Here is an 18,571-nt window from a genome sequence, read left to right as displayed (position 1 = left end):
GGTTAAGGGTTAACCTGTCTATGGGGTTAACAGAGGTGAAGAACTGGAGTCGATAAAGTGAGCTGAAATTACTTAACGCTATTCTCACCTGAAACCTCTCGTTAAATAGTATAGGTGGCTTGAGTTAATATATTTGTACAGTACAGCAGGTTGAGAGGCGGTTGGCTTGAGTTTTGTTGGGTTGTCGTCGTGTCTCTGACAGAGGTGGTATGAAGGCTCACAGCAGTAGAGTCGGAGTGTTTGTCCGAATCAGACCAACGGCACACTTCTCTCAAGACCACATTGAATGTCTTCCTGACGGACAGGTACATCTCCGGTTTAATATTTACGGTCTATGGTTTCAATACGAGTGGCTAGCTAGCAAGTTTTGTTAACTTCCATTTGATTTTAATGTTGAATTTAGAAACAGAGTCACAGTTTTGTTTTCATTGGTTGGGGGTAAAATTTGAACTTAGCACGAATAATTTTTGTAATTTGCGAGCCAAAGCACGTTAGTTTAAAACGTTTAAAACGAAAAGTTAAGATTTTTAGACTAACGATACTAGCTAGGTCGGCCCAATATATCCAATATATAATAGCTAATACTCGTATGTTTATACATATATGTGTATTAGTTCAGTTCAGTCACTTTATTATCCCAAATGGGAAAATCTGCAGTCAGGAGTGCAGGATAAAAACACATTCAAACAACATACAAATTAACAAGACATTAAGACAACAATACATATTGTTAATCTATCCAATTAATGTTAATTGTCAATATCAATACATGCCATAATACATACACACATACATACATGCTTAGCTACACATGCACATAAACATACTATAGCTACAGTACAGACACATAACATTGGGTCGTTATAAAAAATGCCATCCTAAAAAAATGTGTTTAAAAAAGCTATGGTACATTAAAACCATCGTTAACAAGAAGCTACAATTAGACATTTAGTTATGACATGGTACAAAATGTTTCAATTTAATTTTGAAGTCAAATGATTAACCTCCACCATCTTTCTTTTGACTTAATGATGGCTGCAGTAGTGTCTGTTTCCAGGGCCCTGATGTTATGCATGATTGCTCACTGGGACAATTAAAAAGGAACTGAGCCATTGCTCAGACATGTGCTTTTGTTGCTATGACAAGACAACATGTCTAAAGTTACTTAGAATACAAATTGCATCACATTTCAGATACAATATTTCAGTCCTGGAACACACAGCACAGTGGACATCTTGTGGCATAATTTCAATGCATTTTTATGCTTGAAAATAATTCCTGTGTTTGGTAGTCTAACGTTTCACCTGAAACTTCTTTTTGTGTCTTGTCTCCCAGACAGTGAACATCCATCACAGAAAAGACTCAAGGAAGCCCCAGGACTCCACGAAAAATCAGCTGAGTTCCTGGTCATTCCGGCTGGCAGGCATCCTGCAGAATGTATCCCAGGAGGAGTTGTACGCCAGAGTGTGTAGGCGGGTGGTACTGGGAGCACTGGATGGCTATAATGGTAGATCTTTTTATATACTTAAAACTGTGCGGTGTGTGTAGTTGAGTATTAATACCAGATAAGCAAAACTTATGGTCAACACACTGTAGGTTTGTTGTTTTTCTTTTGTCTTGTGACTCTATCACAGCCAGTTAAAGGGCCCAAATTCCCTTGTGATTTATCTTTCAAGAAATTATTATATAATCTATTGTCTTCTGTTGTGTGTTTTTCAGGTACTTTAATGTGTTTTGGGCAGACAGGTGCAGGAAAGACTTACACCATGACAGGATCCACTGAATCGTACAAGCAAAGAGGCATCATTCCTCGGGCCCTTCAGGAGGTAATCGCATCATGTGAAAATGTGAAAATGTTTATCTCTGAAAGACCCTGGCTGCTCCACTTAATTAAATATGTTTTTTTTTCTTTTCATTCTTTAAATGTTTTTTAGGTGTTTCAGGAGATGGACAAAAGGACTGAGTATACCTTCTCTGTGCACCTGTCCTACCTGGAGATCTACAATGAGACCCTGGTGGACCTGCTGTCATCGCTGCAAGGTTCACCACAACTGTCTCCTCGTGGCATGGTGGTGGTGGAGGAGCCAGGCAGAGGGGTGTTCATCAGGGGTCTGTCTCTTCACCCTGTCCACAGCGAGGAGGAGGCTCTCAACCTGCTGTTTGAGGTCTGATGTTAACTGCTGTAAATATTTGAAGGAATAATTCACCCCAAAAAATTAAATGGAGTCATTATTAAAGACGTACTTAAATGCGTCTTAAGTTATTAAAGTTCCAGGATTTAATGGATTAATTCATTGAAAATGTAACCTTGATGAAGCTGTTTTTTCTTTACTCAGGGTGAGATGAATCGAATTATTGGATCTCATGCCTTGAACAGAAGCTCCTCCAGGTCCCACTGTATCTTCACTGTGCATATAGAGGTATGAGTCAATTTACCTTTAAGGGTTTACAGTATTGTTTACTGTAGTTACATGCGTTTTCCTGCATATGATTTTAAGTAGGAGAAAATGTCTTTCTTGATTACAGTCTCACTCACGGACTTTGTCTGTTGCCAAGTATGTCACTTCCAAGCTCAATCTGGTGGATTTGGCCGGGTCAGAGAGGCTGGGAAAGACCTGGGTGAGATTGAGAATGTCTGATTTCACAAATACACATAGTTATGTTGAAAAGCCATACAAAAATTGTATTTTGCATAATGTGACCTTTAACACTTTAACATGTTAGATCCTTTGAATAAGGTAATGTCCAGGTGGGATGTTAGAATCACCAATCTTCTATTTTAAATTTTCCCGGTTATATAATCTTGTCTTTTTAATCATCTAAACAAAGTGAAAAAAGAAATAAGCCTCCTCTAAGATTTGTCATGTAAGTTTATATTTTTCCCCACTTCATTTTAACTTCTCCTTCCAGTCAGAGGGTCAGATGTTAAAAGAAGCCATGTACATCAACAAGTCGTTGTCTTTCCTGGAACAGGCCATCCTGGCTCTGGCAGACCGTCGCAGAGACCATGTTCCTTTCAGACAGAGTAAACTCACTCATGCCCTCAAGGACTCACTGGGTGAGACTGCACGCACTATGACTGATGCTGAGGGCGGAAATTTGGTAGTTTAAAGCTATAGTGCGTAGTTTTTCTCTCCCCCATGAGGAATTTCTAAGTAATGACAACAAAAAACGGAGGATTAAAAAAAATTTACTCTAGTCATACTGAGAAATACCGAGAGAGTTTTGTGGAGCTGATAGTCTTAATTAACTTTGTATCAACTCATTTGGCAATGGCTTAAATTAAATGGACGTTCATTAATATAAAAAAGTTATGCACTAAAGCTTTAAGTGGTACCTTTTTTTTGTAATACTTGTAAAACATAATGCTAACAACATAAGTCTATTTCTGCAGGAGGGAACTGCAACACTGTGCTTGTGGCCAACATCTATGGTGAGGCTGCACAGATAGAAGAAACAGTAAGCAGTGCAATATATGATATAAAACAAAAAAGCAGTCTCTTTCTTACTGCATGTGGTGTCATTTCAGCTCTGCATGATAATTACTATTCTTTGCAGCTCTCTACACTGCGTTTTGCCAGCAGAATGATGTGCGTCAGGACAAACCCTGCTGTTAATGAACACATGGATCCAGCAGTGAGTTCACATGATATTGCACATACCACTTAATGTGACACAAAAAATACTCAGGGAGGTCATGCATGGGTACAAATATGTATTACTTTTGTTTACAGTCTGCATTGTGCTGTGCTCCTGTGAGTGATCTCATTACATTTTTGTTGTAATTAGGCTCAGATCAAGAAACTTCAGAAGGATTTACACATGCTGAAAGAGGAACTGTCCTTCTACAATACATTGGTGAGTAGAGCTCGCATGAAAATTGTGACACAGCACAGATTTCATTATATATTATAATGAAATATTTCTTATGGCTGACCCAAATGCTTTGAAACTTTGATCGTTGCCATGGTAATCGATGCCCAAATCAGTATGCGTTGTTCTTTTTTATTTTGTTTTTATTATATATGCAGACTGATCTCATAAAGTGGCGTATGTATGACACGCCAATTCGTATGCCATTTTTCCGTGTTATCAAGACGCATAATCGCTTTTTAGTGTTTTTATCAATGCTGTTCGGCCGCCATTGACCTACATTATGTGGGAATTTTCGCCGTAGGGAGTAGTATGTAAAGATGTAAGTCCGCGGAGGGAGGTTGGCTGGGGTGGTGGATGGGTAAACACAGGACTTTCACCCAGGACTTTCAGCAGGGATTGCGTGTGGCGTTTTTTTTTTTTTTTTTTTTTTTTTTTTTTAAGCCTTCCCCAATGTTTCTTTCCTAAACCCAACCGTTTATTGTTTTCATAAGTGTGTGGCGTTGGTCGTTTTTTTTTTTTTTTGGCTTTAGGAAAGAGGCGTGTATGCCATGTCGATATATGCATTACCCCATAATATGGAATATGGTAATAGTAATTTCTAGGAGTGATCCTGAATATTCAAGGCTTCGAGCCTGATTCGACTGCCAATCTCACAGTCCAATCTTCGCAGAGGCGGTATGAAATGAGGATCATGCCATTTTGGCTATATGTGGGTGCTTAATGTCTGATTTTACATAACACAACTAACTGTTTTCTCCCATTAAGTTAATATATAGTAGGGGTGGTACGGTTCATGAAAAAACACCCGAACCGCTCGGTTCGCTAGTCTCGGTTCGGAGCGTGTGTGTACCGCACGGTTCGTCAGTACACTGTTAATGTGCACTAACCTTGATTGCGTCACATGGGTCTGGCTGGTCCCAAATTTCAAAACAGACTGTCATGGCGGCTCGTTCAGAATACGATCTCACATTGTACTAAAATAGTTCACCGAAACGTGTTTCTGAAAACATTTTAAGCGAGAAATAGGCCGTGCAGTTGCTGAATCTGTCTTCATTTCAGATAGACAAAGGTCAGTTTAAAAGATTTTTTTAAAAGTGGTACGGTTTTTTTGTGAACCGTACCACCCCTAATATATAGCCTATTATGATATCAATATCAACATATAATGCTGTAAATAAAAATTTGAAAAGAAAGAAACTTTTAAATAAATCTTTTTGAAGTGCATAAATAAATCCAACCGCTTCATGACTTCATGATTTAAGTTTCACTTTCCATGATCCGTGACCGATGGAGAAGCACCTTGGCGGCAGGTATTTAAATCTTGAACTGAAAATGTCTGGGAAAAGAAAATCTTTTTACTGCCTACCGCCACCTCCTGCGTAGTAGGCTACGCACCCCTAAAACAAAAAACTCAGTAAATGCTTCTCTCGCATAACAGCTTAACGCTGACAAAACATCTTCAAATGTGCTTGTATGTAACTCACGTTATGTTTAAGTACCAGACAATGCTTCCTAATGTTCATTTTAACACATCAGAATCCGAAACACATTTCAGCTGGTTCATATTAGAAGTTAAATGCCTATCATTCACCCTTTACCAGGTGAACCGTCCGAGAATTATGTACGAGCCGTTGTCTGAAGCCCAGCTGGCTGAGATCCACAGCCAGGTTCAGAGGTACCTAAAGGGAAGCCTGGAGGAAATCAGTGTGAGAACATAATGAAGAACACAGTTAATATTTTCTCTGTCACACCAATTTTGGCTTAGAATTGTTTTTGAAGGCTTTAATTTCTCTCTGCATAACATCTAATTACAGATCATAAGTATCAGGCAGGTCCAAGCAGTGTTTGCCCAGTTCAAGCTAGCTGTGCAGTGAGTATCATCTACCTTTTGAAATCTACAGCTTCAAAATGCAGTGTTTCTTTAGAAAAAAATCGGAACAAGGCTTTATTTGAAAGTGATTCAGCATGTTTATGTATCTATGTGAGCAGGGAACAGGAACAGAAGGTGAAGGCACAGCTTTGCCAGACATTCAACTTAATGGAGAAAGACCAAAGTGCTAACACAGCTGCTATCAAGGTCAGTCAACATCTGATTCACCGTTCAGGGCATCTTGTGGAAATTAGTAGTTGTAATTCTATTTGTCTATTGTACCACTGACAGCCTGTTTGTGATTGAGCTTTGATTAGATGTTGATTTGTAAACTCTTTTAGGAGTGGGATACCAGAGACAGCACTGAGGATGTGGAGGCACTTCGCTCAAGTTCGACCAAAGCCAACACTAAAATGTCTAGGGACAAACAGAGGTAGGTGAACCTCTGTATTATCCCATAGCTAACTAACAGAATCAGTAGCAACGTTTAAGTGTTTGTTTCCATCCCCCATGATTGCAACTGTAATTCCAAAACTTTGAGCATGATTACAGACAGACTACAGGACTAGACTAAGGGCGTTTTCACACCTGTAGTTCATTTGATTTGGTCCGAATCAGTTGGTGAGTTAGTAAACTTGGAGCGATTTTCCCTCAGTTGGTTTGGTTTGGTTTGGTTTCACTCCTGGAAAAATCCAAGCGTACCAAAATGTGTCATTACAAATCAGGCAAGAACGTCCAGCCCTCTTATTGGTCGGATATGTCTGGGGGCGGGAGCAAGAAAGTAAATACAGGAAGAAGGTCCTGTGTTCTGGTCTAGTGGTCAAACCAGCTCATTTCATTAAAATTATCAGACATTGTTTCGCAAGAGACGTTACTACATCTGCTCTGGTCACCGAGACTTTGCTCTGCTCTGCCGGCGTCTGTCTCCAATTTTAGCGTCAGCTGGTTTGACCACAGAGATACAAGTGACGGACGGCAAGCTTGACCGCAGTCTATTTCTGTGATAGAAACACTGCTACAGTTTGCTGCTCTGCTGCATCGCAGATTGCTATACACACCTGACTACAGGAGAAATTAGCTCTGACTTGCGGAGTACATATAGTTGGTGCGGTTCGAGTACGGATCATGTTCTCACTATAAATGAACCGCTCCAGAGTTTGATTGAAAGCGTACCGAGACCACCTCTTCAAGCAGGTCTCGGTACGCTTGTTTGGTCCGCTTTTGGTGCGCACCAGAGTTTGACTGCCGCGTTCTCACCTGCTCAAACGAAGCGCACCAGCAGGGCAAACAAACTCGATTCAACCGAACTAAAGGCTGTCGGTGTGAAAACGCCCTTAGGTAAATGCACTAGTTTGGTTTTCCTAATGGCACACTCAATGTGATTATCCAGCCAAAGCAAGAGACAGGGAGAGGGGAGTCCAGTTTCAAGGAAGCGTTTGGAGAGTGCCTCCAAATCAAAGCTGAATTCTGTCCAGATGCCTGAGAGGGAACAGGAATCACAAGAACCAGACACAGAGAGCCAGGACTCGCAGGAATCAAAACCGCCTGGCAATGAACCCTTTAACCCTGAGTATGTGTACTGTATTATATGAATATAGTCTTATCTAATACATGGTCAGCTCAGATATCAGTGGTAATTCTATAAAAGGAATGTGCAGTGTTGTTTTTATACCATTGCAACTGAAGCGTTTGCTTTCTTTGCCCAGCTCTACTCCATCCAAAGCAGAAGCCTTTGAGGATTTTAAAGTGGGACGAGGCAGCAAGATCAACCGCATCCTTAAGGAGAACAAGGCTGTGTTGCTGGAACGCTGCAGTCTTCTTCGACAGCTCACTGAGGAGGTCAATGCTGTCAAGAGAGAGATCGACTGCATCACAGCAACCATACAGCAGCATGAGACGAGAGGAGGTCAAGGTACGTCATTATTTTTTTTTTTAGACAATTTTTTGGGGCTTTTTTCCCCTTTATTTCAGAGTGAGAGACAGTGGATAGACAGGAAAGGTGGGAGAGAGATGGGGGATGACATGCAGCAAAGGGCTACAGGTCGGATTTGAACCCGGACCACTGCAAAGGCCTCATCCTACATGGGGCACACGCTCTTACTGGGTGAGCTAGAGGTCGCCCCGGCCAAGGTACTTCTAATGTTTGTATCATCGATCATATTTTTCGACATACTGCACTATGACTTTTTGACATACTATACAATGGCATTTTTCGACACGCTATACTATGAGTTTTTCCGACATACTATGCTATGACATTTTTATTACTTTTTTCGATATTCTGTACTATGTGTGTATTCGAAACCTGTGCCTTCTTGCTGTGAGGCCACAGTCTTAACCATGCTGCTATACAATACTGTTTTTTTGTGACTTTTTTCGACGTACTTATACTATGGTTTTTTAATGATTTTTTTCCAACATACTATACTATGACTTTTTTCAATATACTATATTATGACTTTTTTGTGACTTTTTTTCAACATACTATACTATGGCTTTTTGTGACTTTTTTTGACATACTATACTATGACTTTTTTATGATTTTTTTCAACATACTATACTATGACCTTTTTCGACATACTATACTATGGCTTTTTTCGACATGCTGTACTGTGGTTGTTTTCAACATACTATACTATGACTTTTTTTTTACTTTTTTTGACATACTACACTATGACTTTTTTCGACATATGGATGGATCATTAAATCATTGGACACTCTAAGAAGAGCAGTTTCTGTAGAGTTTTTCTGACGGAAGCCAGATTGAAATTTGTCTAGAATGTTGTGTGTGGCCAAAACAGCAAAGAGCTGTTTGGCTAGGCCTGTCACGATAGTCAATAAATCAATTAATCGCACGATAAAAAAAATGAGCTCGATAATTTTTCCGGCCGCGATAATTTCCATTTGCATGCTTGTTTGTTTTTCTCGTCTCTCTCTACATAAGAGACTGGAGAACCACTCTCGGTTCCTTAGCGTAACGAGGAGTGAACCCTCTTGTCAGTCGCATGGTCTTTGTGGGGGCGGGACTCCTGGCGGAGAGAGAGACAGAGACAGAAAACGCTAGTTGAGAGTTGGGGCAGGGTTTCCCGCAGCACTTTGCAGTTAAGGCGCCGTCAAAAAACTAAAAAGTATATGAGCGATATCAACCGTGTTACTTGGCGTCCCGTTTTCTCCCTTTCATTTCAAACCACACAGCTGACAACCTACAGGTGGAGGCGGTGGAGACAGGCTCGGACATACAAGCGGTTTCAGGAAAGTGGCTGCATGTGTCCGACAATGCACAGAACATTAACGGTACAAGCCTACAGCTGTCCGCGGACACGGAGTGTGGAAAGTATGTCAGAGGTGTTTACAATAATTGTAAAATGTAGTACAGAGTCTGTAGTCTATCGCACAAACACTCGAGGAATGCAGCAAACTTTTGACAGCCAGTAGGCTATGAATTGCCTGGGAGAACATGCATGTCACAAACGGCAATTCCACAACTGTACATCAGCGTGAAAGACGACATACTAAAGGAGATCAAAGACATATTGTGGATATTTAAAATGTCTTCCAGTTCCAGTATTAAATATTCTTTAGAAATAAAAGTGTATTGAAAAGTGTACCTGCATTATTATGCCATTATCATTAGATGCAAATTGGTTTCTCAACGACAATATTATCGTTTATCGCAATAATTTCTGGGACAATTTATCGTCCAGCAAAATTTGTTATCGTGACAGGCCTATGTTTGGCAACAACTTTTTCAAAAATTTTGGAAATAAAAGGCATCTTGGAGATAGTCCTGTAGTTTGCGAGAGTTGATGGATCCAGATTGGTTTTCTTTAATAATGGCTTTTGCAGAGAGCAGCTGATTATAGTAGGGCTGGGTGATATGGCCTAAAAATAAAATCCCAGAGTTTAAAAAAAAAAAAAAATCCGATTGAAGATTTAATTCGATTTTTTTCTCCCTCTCCCTCTCTTAAAATCAATCTGCAGATCACAAAGAAAATGTTCAAAACAAGTTTTATTTTGTTTTGACTCATACACACACGCACACACATGGGGCATGTATACTATATATATTCACCAACAACAAAACAGATGCTGAGATAAAGCTGTTTTCACACATACAGGTGGTAATTCACTTTTCGTTCCTCGCTAAAAGTTCAAATCATTTTAACGGTATTGCGCAACCTTGCCCCTATTTTCACCTGTTGCTGAGTAACGTACGTTAACATCCCGTGGTCTCTTGAATGTAGGATACCTGTAGCAAGCTCCTTCGTAGCGATAAAAACAAACGTCGAAGCGGAGCTCCGTGCTACAGAGCGGCGATTGCAAGTTGTTTAAGCCGCTACAGACCTCCGTCAAAGCTCGGTTGTATCAGCGGCATTTAGTAGATGTGTTGAGCCGCAAAAGACTTCCTCAACACCGCCTCTGGTGCCCCGCATGGTGCTCCTTCAGGTCAGCTGTAGCTGGTGGTTCAGTTATCCGAGAATAGGTGACTCTCAGCCGGGGACAGTGCACCGCGAGCGGCCGGTCATTTCGGCGGAGATTACAGATAAGTAAGTAATGAAACGACTGGTTAAAGTGATGGTTCGGAGTAATTTCACCCTAGGGTCCTTTGCACCATGACCTCGAGCCAAACACCCCCCCCCCCAGAAGCTTTTTTCACCTGGGTCAAACATTGGGAGAGTTAGCGTAGAGTAGCGTTATCAGCTGAATAGCTTAGCGCAGAGGCTAATGGACCCACGTTTGTATCTCGTAAATAAACCCACTAATAATGCCCGAAATAATTAATGTTATTCCCTGTCGCTGCCATGTTGTTTGTGTATCTCTATGGCAAATGCGCGGGGGGAGGGATGAGCCCGTTCGGAGCTACGGGAGCCCAGAAGGGAGCGTCGGCCGATGTTAAGGAGAAAATTGATTTTTCATTTAAACAAATCCACGTTAACTACACATTCGAGTTAATCGATAAAATCGATTTATCGCCCAGCCCTAGATTATAGAGATCACACAAGTACTCACAGACCCAAGGACATTTTTAAATAAGGAAGTTGGTATAACATCTACCGGGCTCAAGGAAGATTTCATACTGCTCACCAAGTCAGTGAGTTCTTGCAGTGAAATAGGAGCAAAACGATTCAAAATTGATGGCCGAGTGGAATGAACAGAGAACATGCACTAGCAGAAGCGATGATGCTATTCCTGACATCTCTGATCTTATTTTCAAAGAAAAATAGAAAGTCACTGCAGTCCTTTTATGAAAACACTGGCACTTCAGGAGGAGCAGGATTGACAATGTTGTTGACGGTGTCAAAAAGGATTTTGGGGTTACACTTGCTGGAAGAAATAAGGTCAGAAAAGTAAGATGCCCTCGCCTCCTTAACCATGTTATTATATTCAGATAATAGTTATTTGTGATGGATCTGGTGAACATGAAGTTTGGTGGTTTTCCACTGTCCTTCAGCCCTCCGACATATACGTTGAAAACAGCGAGTGGAGTCATTTAACCATGGGGATGAGTTGACAGGCATGATAATCTCCCTAACTAGCTGATGTGTGGTGAGCGTTCTGGGTCTGGCGTCGTAAGGCGTTGTATGGCTGCCGTGCATCACACAGGTGGGTGCTACACATTAGCGGTGTTAGAGAGCAGTCCCCACCCCCCCTCCCCCCAAAAGCGCTTGGAGTGTCTATGATAAAGCGCTATATAAATGTAATAAAATAAATAAATAATAATAAATAATCTGGATAACTGAGAGTGTGGCCTGGAATGAATCTCTGTTGCACATGAAATGTTCGAAGCACTGTCCTCAGGTTTAATCCTTGTGTTGACTTCGGGTCACATTGACCAGTTTTAAATTTTTGTTTTATATCAGAAAATATGGGACGTAGAAATAAGTGCTGAAAATGTGTAGAAGAAAAATTTAAAACGTTGGAAAAAGCAAAAAAAAACAATTTTTCAAGGTTGACGGGAAGATAACATTAATATCATCAGAAGCCACACTTTGGTTATCAGGAGGTTCAACATCATTGTCCTTAAATTCCAATAGCTCCCACACTACTATGACATTTTTATGACTTTTTTTTAACATACAATACTATTATTTCGACAAACTATGACTTTTTGTGACTTTTTTCGACATACTATGACTTTTTCCACATGCTATACCATGACTTTTTTCGACATACTATACTTTGGCTTGTTTTTTTTAACTTTTTTCAACATACAATATATCCTATGACTTTTTTCGACATACTATCCAATTGCTTTTTTGTGACTTTTTTCAGCATACTATACTATGACATTTGTATGACTTTTTCAACATATTATACTTTGACTTTTTTTGACATACTATCCTATGGCTTTTTTCAACTTACTATACAATGACTTTTTCCGACATACTATAATATGACATTTGTAGGACTTTTTTCAACATACTATACTACTTTTTCGACATACTATTCTATGGCTTTTTTCGACATACTACACTATGACTTTTTTGTGATTTTTATTTGACATACTATACTATGACTTTTTCCGACATACTATACTACTTTTTCCACATACTATACTATGACTTTATTATGGCATATTATGCTTGTCTAAAATGTCTTTTTTTACACAACAACTGGATGAATAATCACAGAAGACATTCAGTGTTGGATTCATCAAGTCTCCAAAAAGACACTGCAGTTCAGGTTAGGGGTGGCAGCATTGGCGATAAAGCGGGATACACGTTTTTTCACTGCATTAAGAAATTCATACTGTCACAGCCCTATTTAAATGTGTAATGAAGGTTTGTGTTTTTGAGCTGCGCTTGTCCGCACAGTGGGGCTTTGTACCGATGGCCCTGCCAAAAATTTGATTTGATAGGTTAATACATTTTTTTCATTGTGTGTCTTTGTATGAAGGTCACTATATGGTTATGGAGGGGGAGCCAGTGCTGCAGGAACCAGATGGCACTTCATTGATGCAGCTCAGAGAGCTGAAGGCCGTGTACCGGCAGAGATATGAAGTTCTATGTGGCGTCAAGGCAGAGGTCAACTACTGTCAACACCTTGTGGATCAGTGCAGGGTGCGCCTGCTCTCTGGTCAGTTCTCCAAATATCTTGTATCTTCTTTCATGGCTGGAATCTTTGTTCCTATAAAACACTCAGAATAATAATCAATTGCTCATGTGTGTCCAAGAATTTGAGAACTGGTATAAGAAGTCTTTCCTGGTGCCTGAAGAGGAGCTGGACATAACCATAGATAGGACCCTTGAACAAGTGAGTTTACCTCACATTTACAACAATGCATCTTTAATGGAGAAAATGTTGCTGTATAGTTTTCCATAAAGCAAACCCTGCATGTAAAGAAAAACTGTCACACAAAGTAAAGAAATAGCAGGTGCATGAGTCAGTTAAACAATGATTCTATATTTTTAACAGGTGTGGAAAGGACATAATTTTAGTTTGCCATGTATTAGAAAAGTTCAGACTAAATTTTGGTATAAAGTTATCTGCTTCTCTGCTGATCTTAGGGGGAGGATAACCAGCGGCTTCTTCCTGACAGCCCCGAGTCCTTCTACAACGCCCGCTACAGAATGCTGAAAAGGGTGGGTGTCCAATTCTGTTTTAGATCCAAGGAACAACTCCTTATTTAATCAGATAACACATTAACAATCAATAATGCGAAAAGTAAAGCTCTCTGTCTTTACAGAGGACGGCACTGTCCTTTACTCCAGTGCAGAGGAACTCGTCTGCAAGGTCTGGACAGAGAAGACTTCCTCCTATTCTACCGGTTAGCTAAGTAACTAACTAAAGTGTCCACATGTGCTGCATTTTCCTTTTTAGGCATTCACTTCTTCTCTCGGGGGTTTTCCACATTTAATCAAGCACAAAAGACACAACACAATGGATCAGCTTCTTAAATGAAAAGTAAAATTTATTATTCCTGAACCACAAAATAGACTTCTTTGGTTGTACAAATTCACTAGTTACAGTCTTGTATGAGCGCTAACCCCTTGACCCTAGGACTTCTGACCCTTTCCCTCCAACCTAGTTGCAAGTAAAAGCCTCCAAAGAACTCAAGACAAAAGAATAAACAAAAACTTGAAACACTGCATTAATAATGTAGTGAAACCCATCTGAAAAAAAAGATTTACCTAACAAAGTTAAAAAAGAAGATATCAGCCATTGCAAACGTTATCAAACAAACTGAATTTCAGTCAGTGAGAGCAACATGGAAAGCTATCATTAGAAGACCCTACATTAAATTAACACAAATGCTACTATGCCGTGATTCTTCAGAAATACCCATCAGATACATAAACTGACAGTATGTCAAGCAGTGAACTGAATAAGAACAATGTCTTGAGAGGAATTTCTAATTGTTTATGCCTCTCTCAGTTCTCCCATTAACAAACCAATATACATGCAGAGAGCATCCCAATACCAAGCCTGTCCAAATCCAGATGCGTCAGCAGTCCAGACACTCACTTGGTCTAGGTCAAGATTGGCTCAGTTTCAAACCCAAAGTTTGCTTTCCTTTCAGTATTTGTACATTATTCACACAATAATAAATGATTTTTTCAGTGGCGTCAGATTTAAATAAACCATAGACAGAAAAATAAAACACCTGCTACCTTCACGTCACTCTGGAATATCCCAGATAATTCACGGTTAGAAATGAATGATTCACATTGATAAAAATAATACCCTAAACAGGGCAGGGTGAGTACCGTTAATTAATGATACTAAAAATGAAACTTTAGTATTTGATGCTGTGATCTGTTTCTGTAAAGCTGCCTGATCAATGCTGCTGCCTTCAGTGTAGTCATATTCTCTACAAGGGGTTGTAGCACACTCAATCACAGGTGTGACACTGATGTGCAACAGCTATACTTTGTCCAAGCTATCTAATTTGTAGATATGATTCTCTCTGAGAAAAAAAAAAAAGTACAATAAATGATATGAATTCATTAGTTGAAATCTTTGATTTAGTGACGCATAACTATCTTTGAAATTTAAAGATAAATCAAGATAAGCATCGGTCTTTGTGCTCACAACGACCGGAGGGGTTAAAACAGTGTAAAATAGAAGGCCTTCAATTTGAGTAAAATGCTAAAAACAATAAATTAAGATATACGTTCTTAAAAAGCAGATCTGTGGCAGTGCAAAAAAAGATATGTAGCATTTTTTTTTTAAAGCTCTCCACAATTTGTGATTGTGAAGGTAGCAGGATGTTCCCTCCTCAATTAATATATACACTCCTGTCTGCCCAAGTCTCAAGAAACCCCTGACATTTTACAATCTATTCAATGAAAGCCTAACAATAAAATTCAAGACGTTAGTATAGCTATGACCCATTTCTTTTCTCTTCCAGTATGCGTTTTTCTTTAAAACAGTGAAATCATTAGAGGTGCAAAAACTAAAACAACTAAAAACTTCGGTCACCTCCTTTTTAAAAATCGATCGGTTTCTACTTGGTAAACCAAGTGTACAACAAAAATAATGGTCTGTAAGTAGCGGTCCTAGCTAACCACACTATCTTTCTTGCCGTTGAGGGACTATTGAGTAACTTGCCAACTCATCCACAGAGTGTATAGGCAAGACTGGCACGCAGGATATAAGTGAGTGTGTATGTGTGGTGACTATCCGTGTCGTAGTCTCTGCAGTGGTTATATATGGGAGAGTAAATCTCGCTATACTGACACTGTGTGTAGTGTTTGGTGACTCTGCGCCTCCTGTGGATGCACTCGTGTGTTCCACAGTGCATCTAAATGTGTGTGTTCGCGTTATGTCTTCGGCTTTCTTCTGTTAGTGTGGGGTGTTACGTGGGCATGGCGGTTTCCAGGCTGCGACGGCCCTGCCTCAGTTTGCGCTTGTTGCTGTACAGGGCCATCTCCTCCAGGGCTGAGGTGGCGGGCAGCGAGGCGGGTAGCTCAGCCTCAGGGCTCGCAGAAGGCACTAAACACAAAAACAGACAGAACAACTTCAGTAACACATCTATCAAGCTGCTGCAGTTGAGCTTCTTTTTACAATCACTTCGCAACGGCAGCTGTGGTGAGGAAGAAAGATGAAAGCAACTGGACTTATGAGAAAAGTGGATGGATCCCTTAAACCTGCGAGAGAAGCCCCACATTCAGATCACGAAACCAGGCGAAAGCTTTGAGAAGAAAACTGATGTATCCAGTGACTGCATGTTTAAACCAGCCACCTCAATGGGCTCTGTATTTAAACTCAAGAGTCAATGCCATTAAAGTTACTGCAAGAACAAATTTACAGTCTCTTTAAAACTATTGTTTTACTCAGCGTGTTTACATGCACTTAATTGACCGGGTTATGGTTGGCTTTTTCAGTAAGCTGATTTCTTGGCCACGTTTGCGCTTAACTGGGTTTCTAGTGTAAGTGGATGAAAGGAGATAATTACATGTAGCAATGCATCCTTGTGTTTAAAATAATTCCATCCTAAGTCAGAACAAAACTGAAATTAATGGATAGTAGCCTCTAAACGTTTCCTCTGCTGTTAACAGTTAAAATCAGTAGGCCATGCTTCCAAAATCAAGTCAGGGGTGACTTCTGATGACTGATATGCTGCATGTATTGGCAGATTTACAAAAAAAGTCAGTATGCCGTAAAAAAACAGCCTATATTAGGTCCTAAAAAGTCATAGTATTTTTTTTTATTTTTTATTTTTAAAATCATAGGATAGTAAGTCATAAAAACTTTGTTAAAAAAAAAAAGCCATATATGTCGTAAAAATGTCATAAAAAGTGATAGTAGAGTATGCTGTTAAAACAAAAAAAATCATAAAAATCTCACTTTATGTCATAAAAAACTCATGTCAGTCAGTGGGCATGCTAATGCTTGTGCTTTTCATATGACACCAAATCTAGCAGAATCCCACTACTTAACACAAACGTACACATACAGCCTCTTTGACAAATATACATATTGAAACAAGTTACAAAATGTAATAATCCCATTATTTGTATAACCCGGTTACATGTGTGCATGTAAACATCCCGACACCAACATGATAATATAATCACTTAGAGCTCCCGGGAATTACCAGTTTCAGCCAACACTTAAAACAAAACATGCAGTCTGGATCACGGTTAGTGTGAGATCATTACTTTAGACACAGCAAATTTCTCTTCCACTTTGGTCTCAACATCAGGTGTGGTGGGCGGCAGCAGGCAAAGCACACCCAGGTAAACACATCCATGTTAATACCTGAACCCACAGTTATGCCACACAACTAGCAGGTTAGAGTAGAAATGCACAAACTAACACACACTCTTCTCACATGTTCAATAAATACTCGTCGTCCAATCACATTCAGACCCCAAAACACATGCACACAGAATCCTACCAATAGGAGCTGCTTATCCCAGGTAGTCACCTGAATCAAAGTGGATAGAAGAAATTAAGGTAACAAATGCATTACTTATTGTCTGTTTAAATACAATATCAAATACTGCATAGCTCCAGTACTCACTTGGGTTGCTGGAGCCGTCGTCGATGAACTGCAGGTCATCGACTGTGTCAGGGGACTGCAAGAGAAGAAGAGACTGTAAATAAGCGGCGGCTGTGTTTTAGTGTCCCAGGGGAAGCCATCACCATGTGAGCAGTGGAGCTGGCAGCAAAAGGACGGGCCAGCCGCTCGCTGTCAGTTTAGCAGACAGCGCTGAAGCTCCCAGTCTGTCAGAGAGTACCTCTACTCGACTACTCCTCCAGGAGATATTGGCATGTTAAAGGAAAGGGGGGTTAAGTTAGGTCATCAGTTCCGGGGTTTGTTGTGTAGCGTAGGCACATCCACAAAAGAGACAGCCATCAGAGCAATAGTACAGCACCAAAAAGAGTCACCAATTCACAACAGAAAACAAAGCAGCATGTTCAGATGTCTTTGTGTTGATGGTGGTCATGTTTTCCTTTGTTATCAGTGTTGAGAAGTTGTTTATTCTACTTAGGGACACTCTCAGGGGACCCCTACGAGCTGCAAGCTGAGGACCGACCAACCATGACCGACATACTTTTTACTACAATTGCACTGAACTGCGTCTTCTTTGTTATCTGATATTTCTCCAGTCGACTATAGAACTGTGATTTGGATTACGGTGTTCTGCATAACTTTATGTTACTATATTGTAAATATACACATAACCTTTAAACACTACTTTTGTCAATGCATATGCAGGAAACATTATGCAAACACTTACATATAGTGATGTCAATTAAATTACGTCCGCCAAAGGGAAGAACGATCAACCTGAGGTCACTGTGTAAACAATCAAACCCACACAAGATCCCACAATCAGGAACGCTGACTAACAGTGACACATGCGATCACAGATGATTGACCCCAAAAATTACAAGACCACTTAAGAGACAAGCTCACTCCAGGATTGTACTGCTTCCTCTTCCATCCCTTTTTCCACACAGAGAAAAATAATGTAACATAATTTACACAAACCTACACAAAACCTCTACCCTAAGAGCCTTTATAACTGCTTCAAAAGCCAGAGCATGAGAGGAGATCTAGAGGACCTCTGCCTGATTCGCGACACATGCGTGAAACAAGACAGCTGATGGAAGTGAACGTGAGAGTGGATTAGTGTTTGTGGCCATTTCCCCCCAGAACCAATTCTGGTTAGTGGGATAAAAAAAAAAAAAAAAACCTGTCTGCGTCTCTGCAGCTGTCAAGTGTTATTGTCTGTGATTGATTAGTTAGCTGAGAGATAGAGGAGTGTGAGGGGTTACTGCTACGGATGCTCTTACATTTGTGAGTGGTAAGTGGGAGACCAGGAAGGGGGAGGCAGTACTGGAGGGAGACCCAGGGCTGATTCAGTGTCA

General features: G+C 40.2%; 2 protein-coding genes across 17 annotated transcripts in view; one reads left to right on the top strand and one right to left on the bottom strand.

Annotated features, from left to right (window-relative positions):
- Positions 1-18,395, top strand: kif9 (kinesin family member 9). Its single transcript, XM_039790437.1, has 22 exons — positions 1-57; positions 203-305; positions 1,336-1,507; positions 1,720-1,826; positions 1,935-2,165; positions 2,337-2,420; positions 2,527-2,619; positions 2,911-3,058; positions 3,395-3,459; positions 3,559-3,636; positions 3,790-3,858; positions 5,478-5,582; positions 5,691-5,746; positions 5,866-5,953; positions 6,088-6,179; positions 7,137-7,316; positions 7,453-7,658; positions 12,644-12,823; positions 12,921-13,000; positions 13,255-13,329; positions 13,434-13,514; positions 17,689-18,395. Exons 2-22 carry the CDS (start codon positions 210-212, stop codon positions 17,740-17,742), a joined length of 2,340 nt encoding a protein of 779 aa, XP_039646371.1. The 5' UTR covers positions 1-57; positions 203-209; the 3' UTR covers positions 17,743-18,395.
- scrib (scribble planar cell polarity protein) overlaps positions 13,633-18,571 on the bottom strand; it is a 68,923-nt gene continuing 63,984 nt past the window's right edge. For 13 of the 16 annotated variants that reach the window (XM_039790420.1, XM_039790425.1, XM_039790427.1 and 10 more), the window contains 2 exons: positions 17,217-17,271; positions 13,633-15,682 (listed from right to left, as the gene is read on the bottom strand). In XM_039790420.1, coding sequence (XP_039646354.1) covers positions 15,546-15,682; positions 17,217-17,271 — 192 coding nt within the window. In that variant the 3' untranslated portion in view covers positions 13,633-15,545. Of the gene's footprint in view, positions 15,683-17,090; positions 17,121-17,216; positions 17,272-18,571 lie in introns of all 16 variants that reach the window. The other 3 variants (XM_039790428.1, XM_039790431.1, XM_039790433.1) reach the window with 2 other exon arrangements.

The sequence above is a fragment of the Perca fluviatilis genome, chromosome 22, assembly GCF_010015445.1.
Source record: "Perca fluviatilis chromosome 22, GENO_Pfluv_1.0, whole genome shotgun sequence".
Classification (NCBI taxonomy): domain Eukaryota; kingdom Metazoa; phylum Chordata; class Actinopteri; order Perciformes; family Percidae; genus Perca; species Perca fluviatilis.
This window is presented reverse-complemented; position numbering and strand designations above follow the sequence as displayed.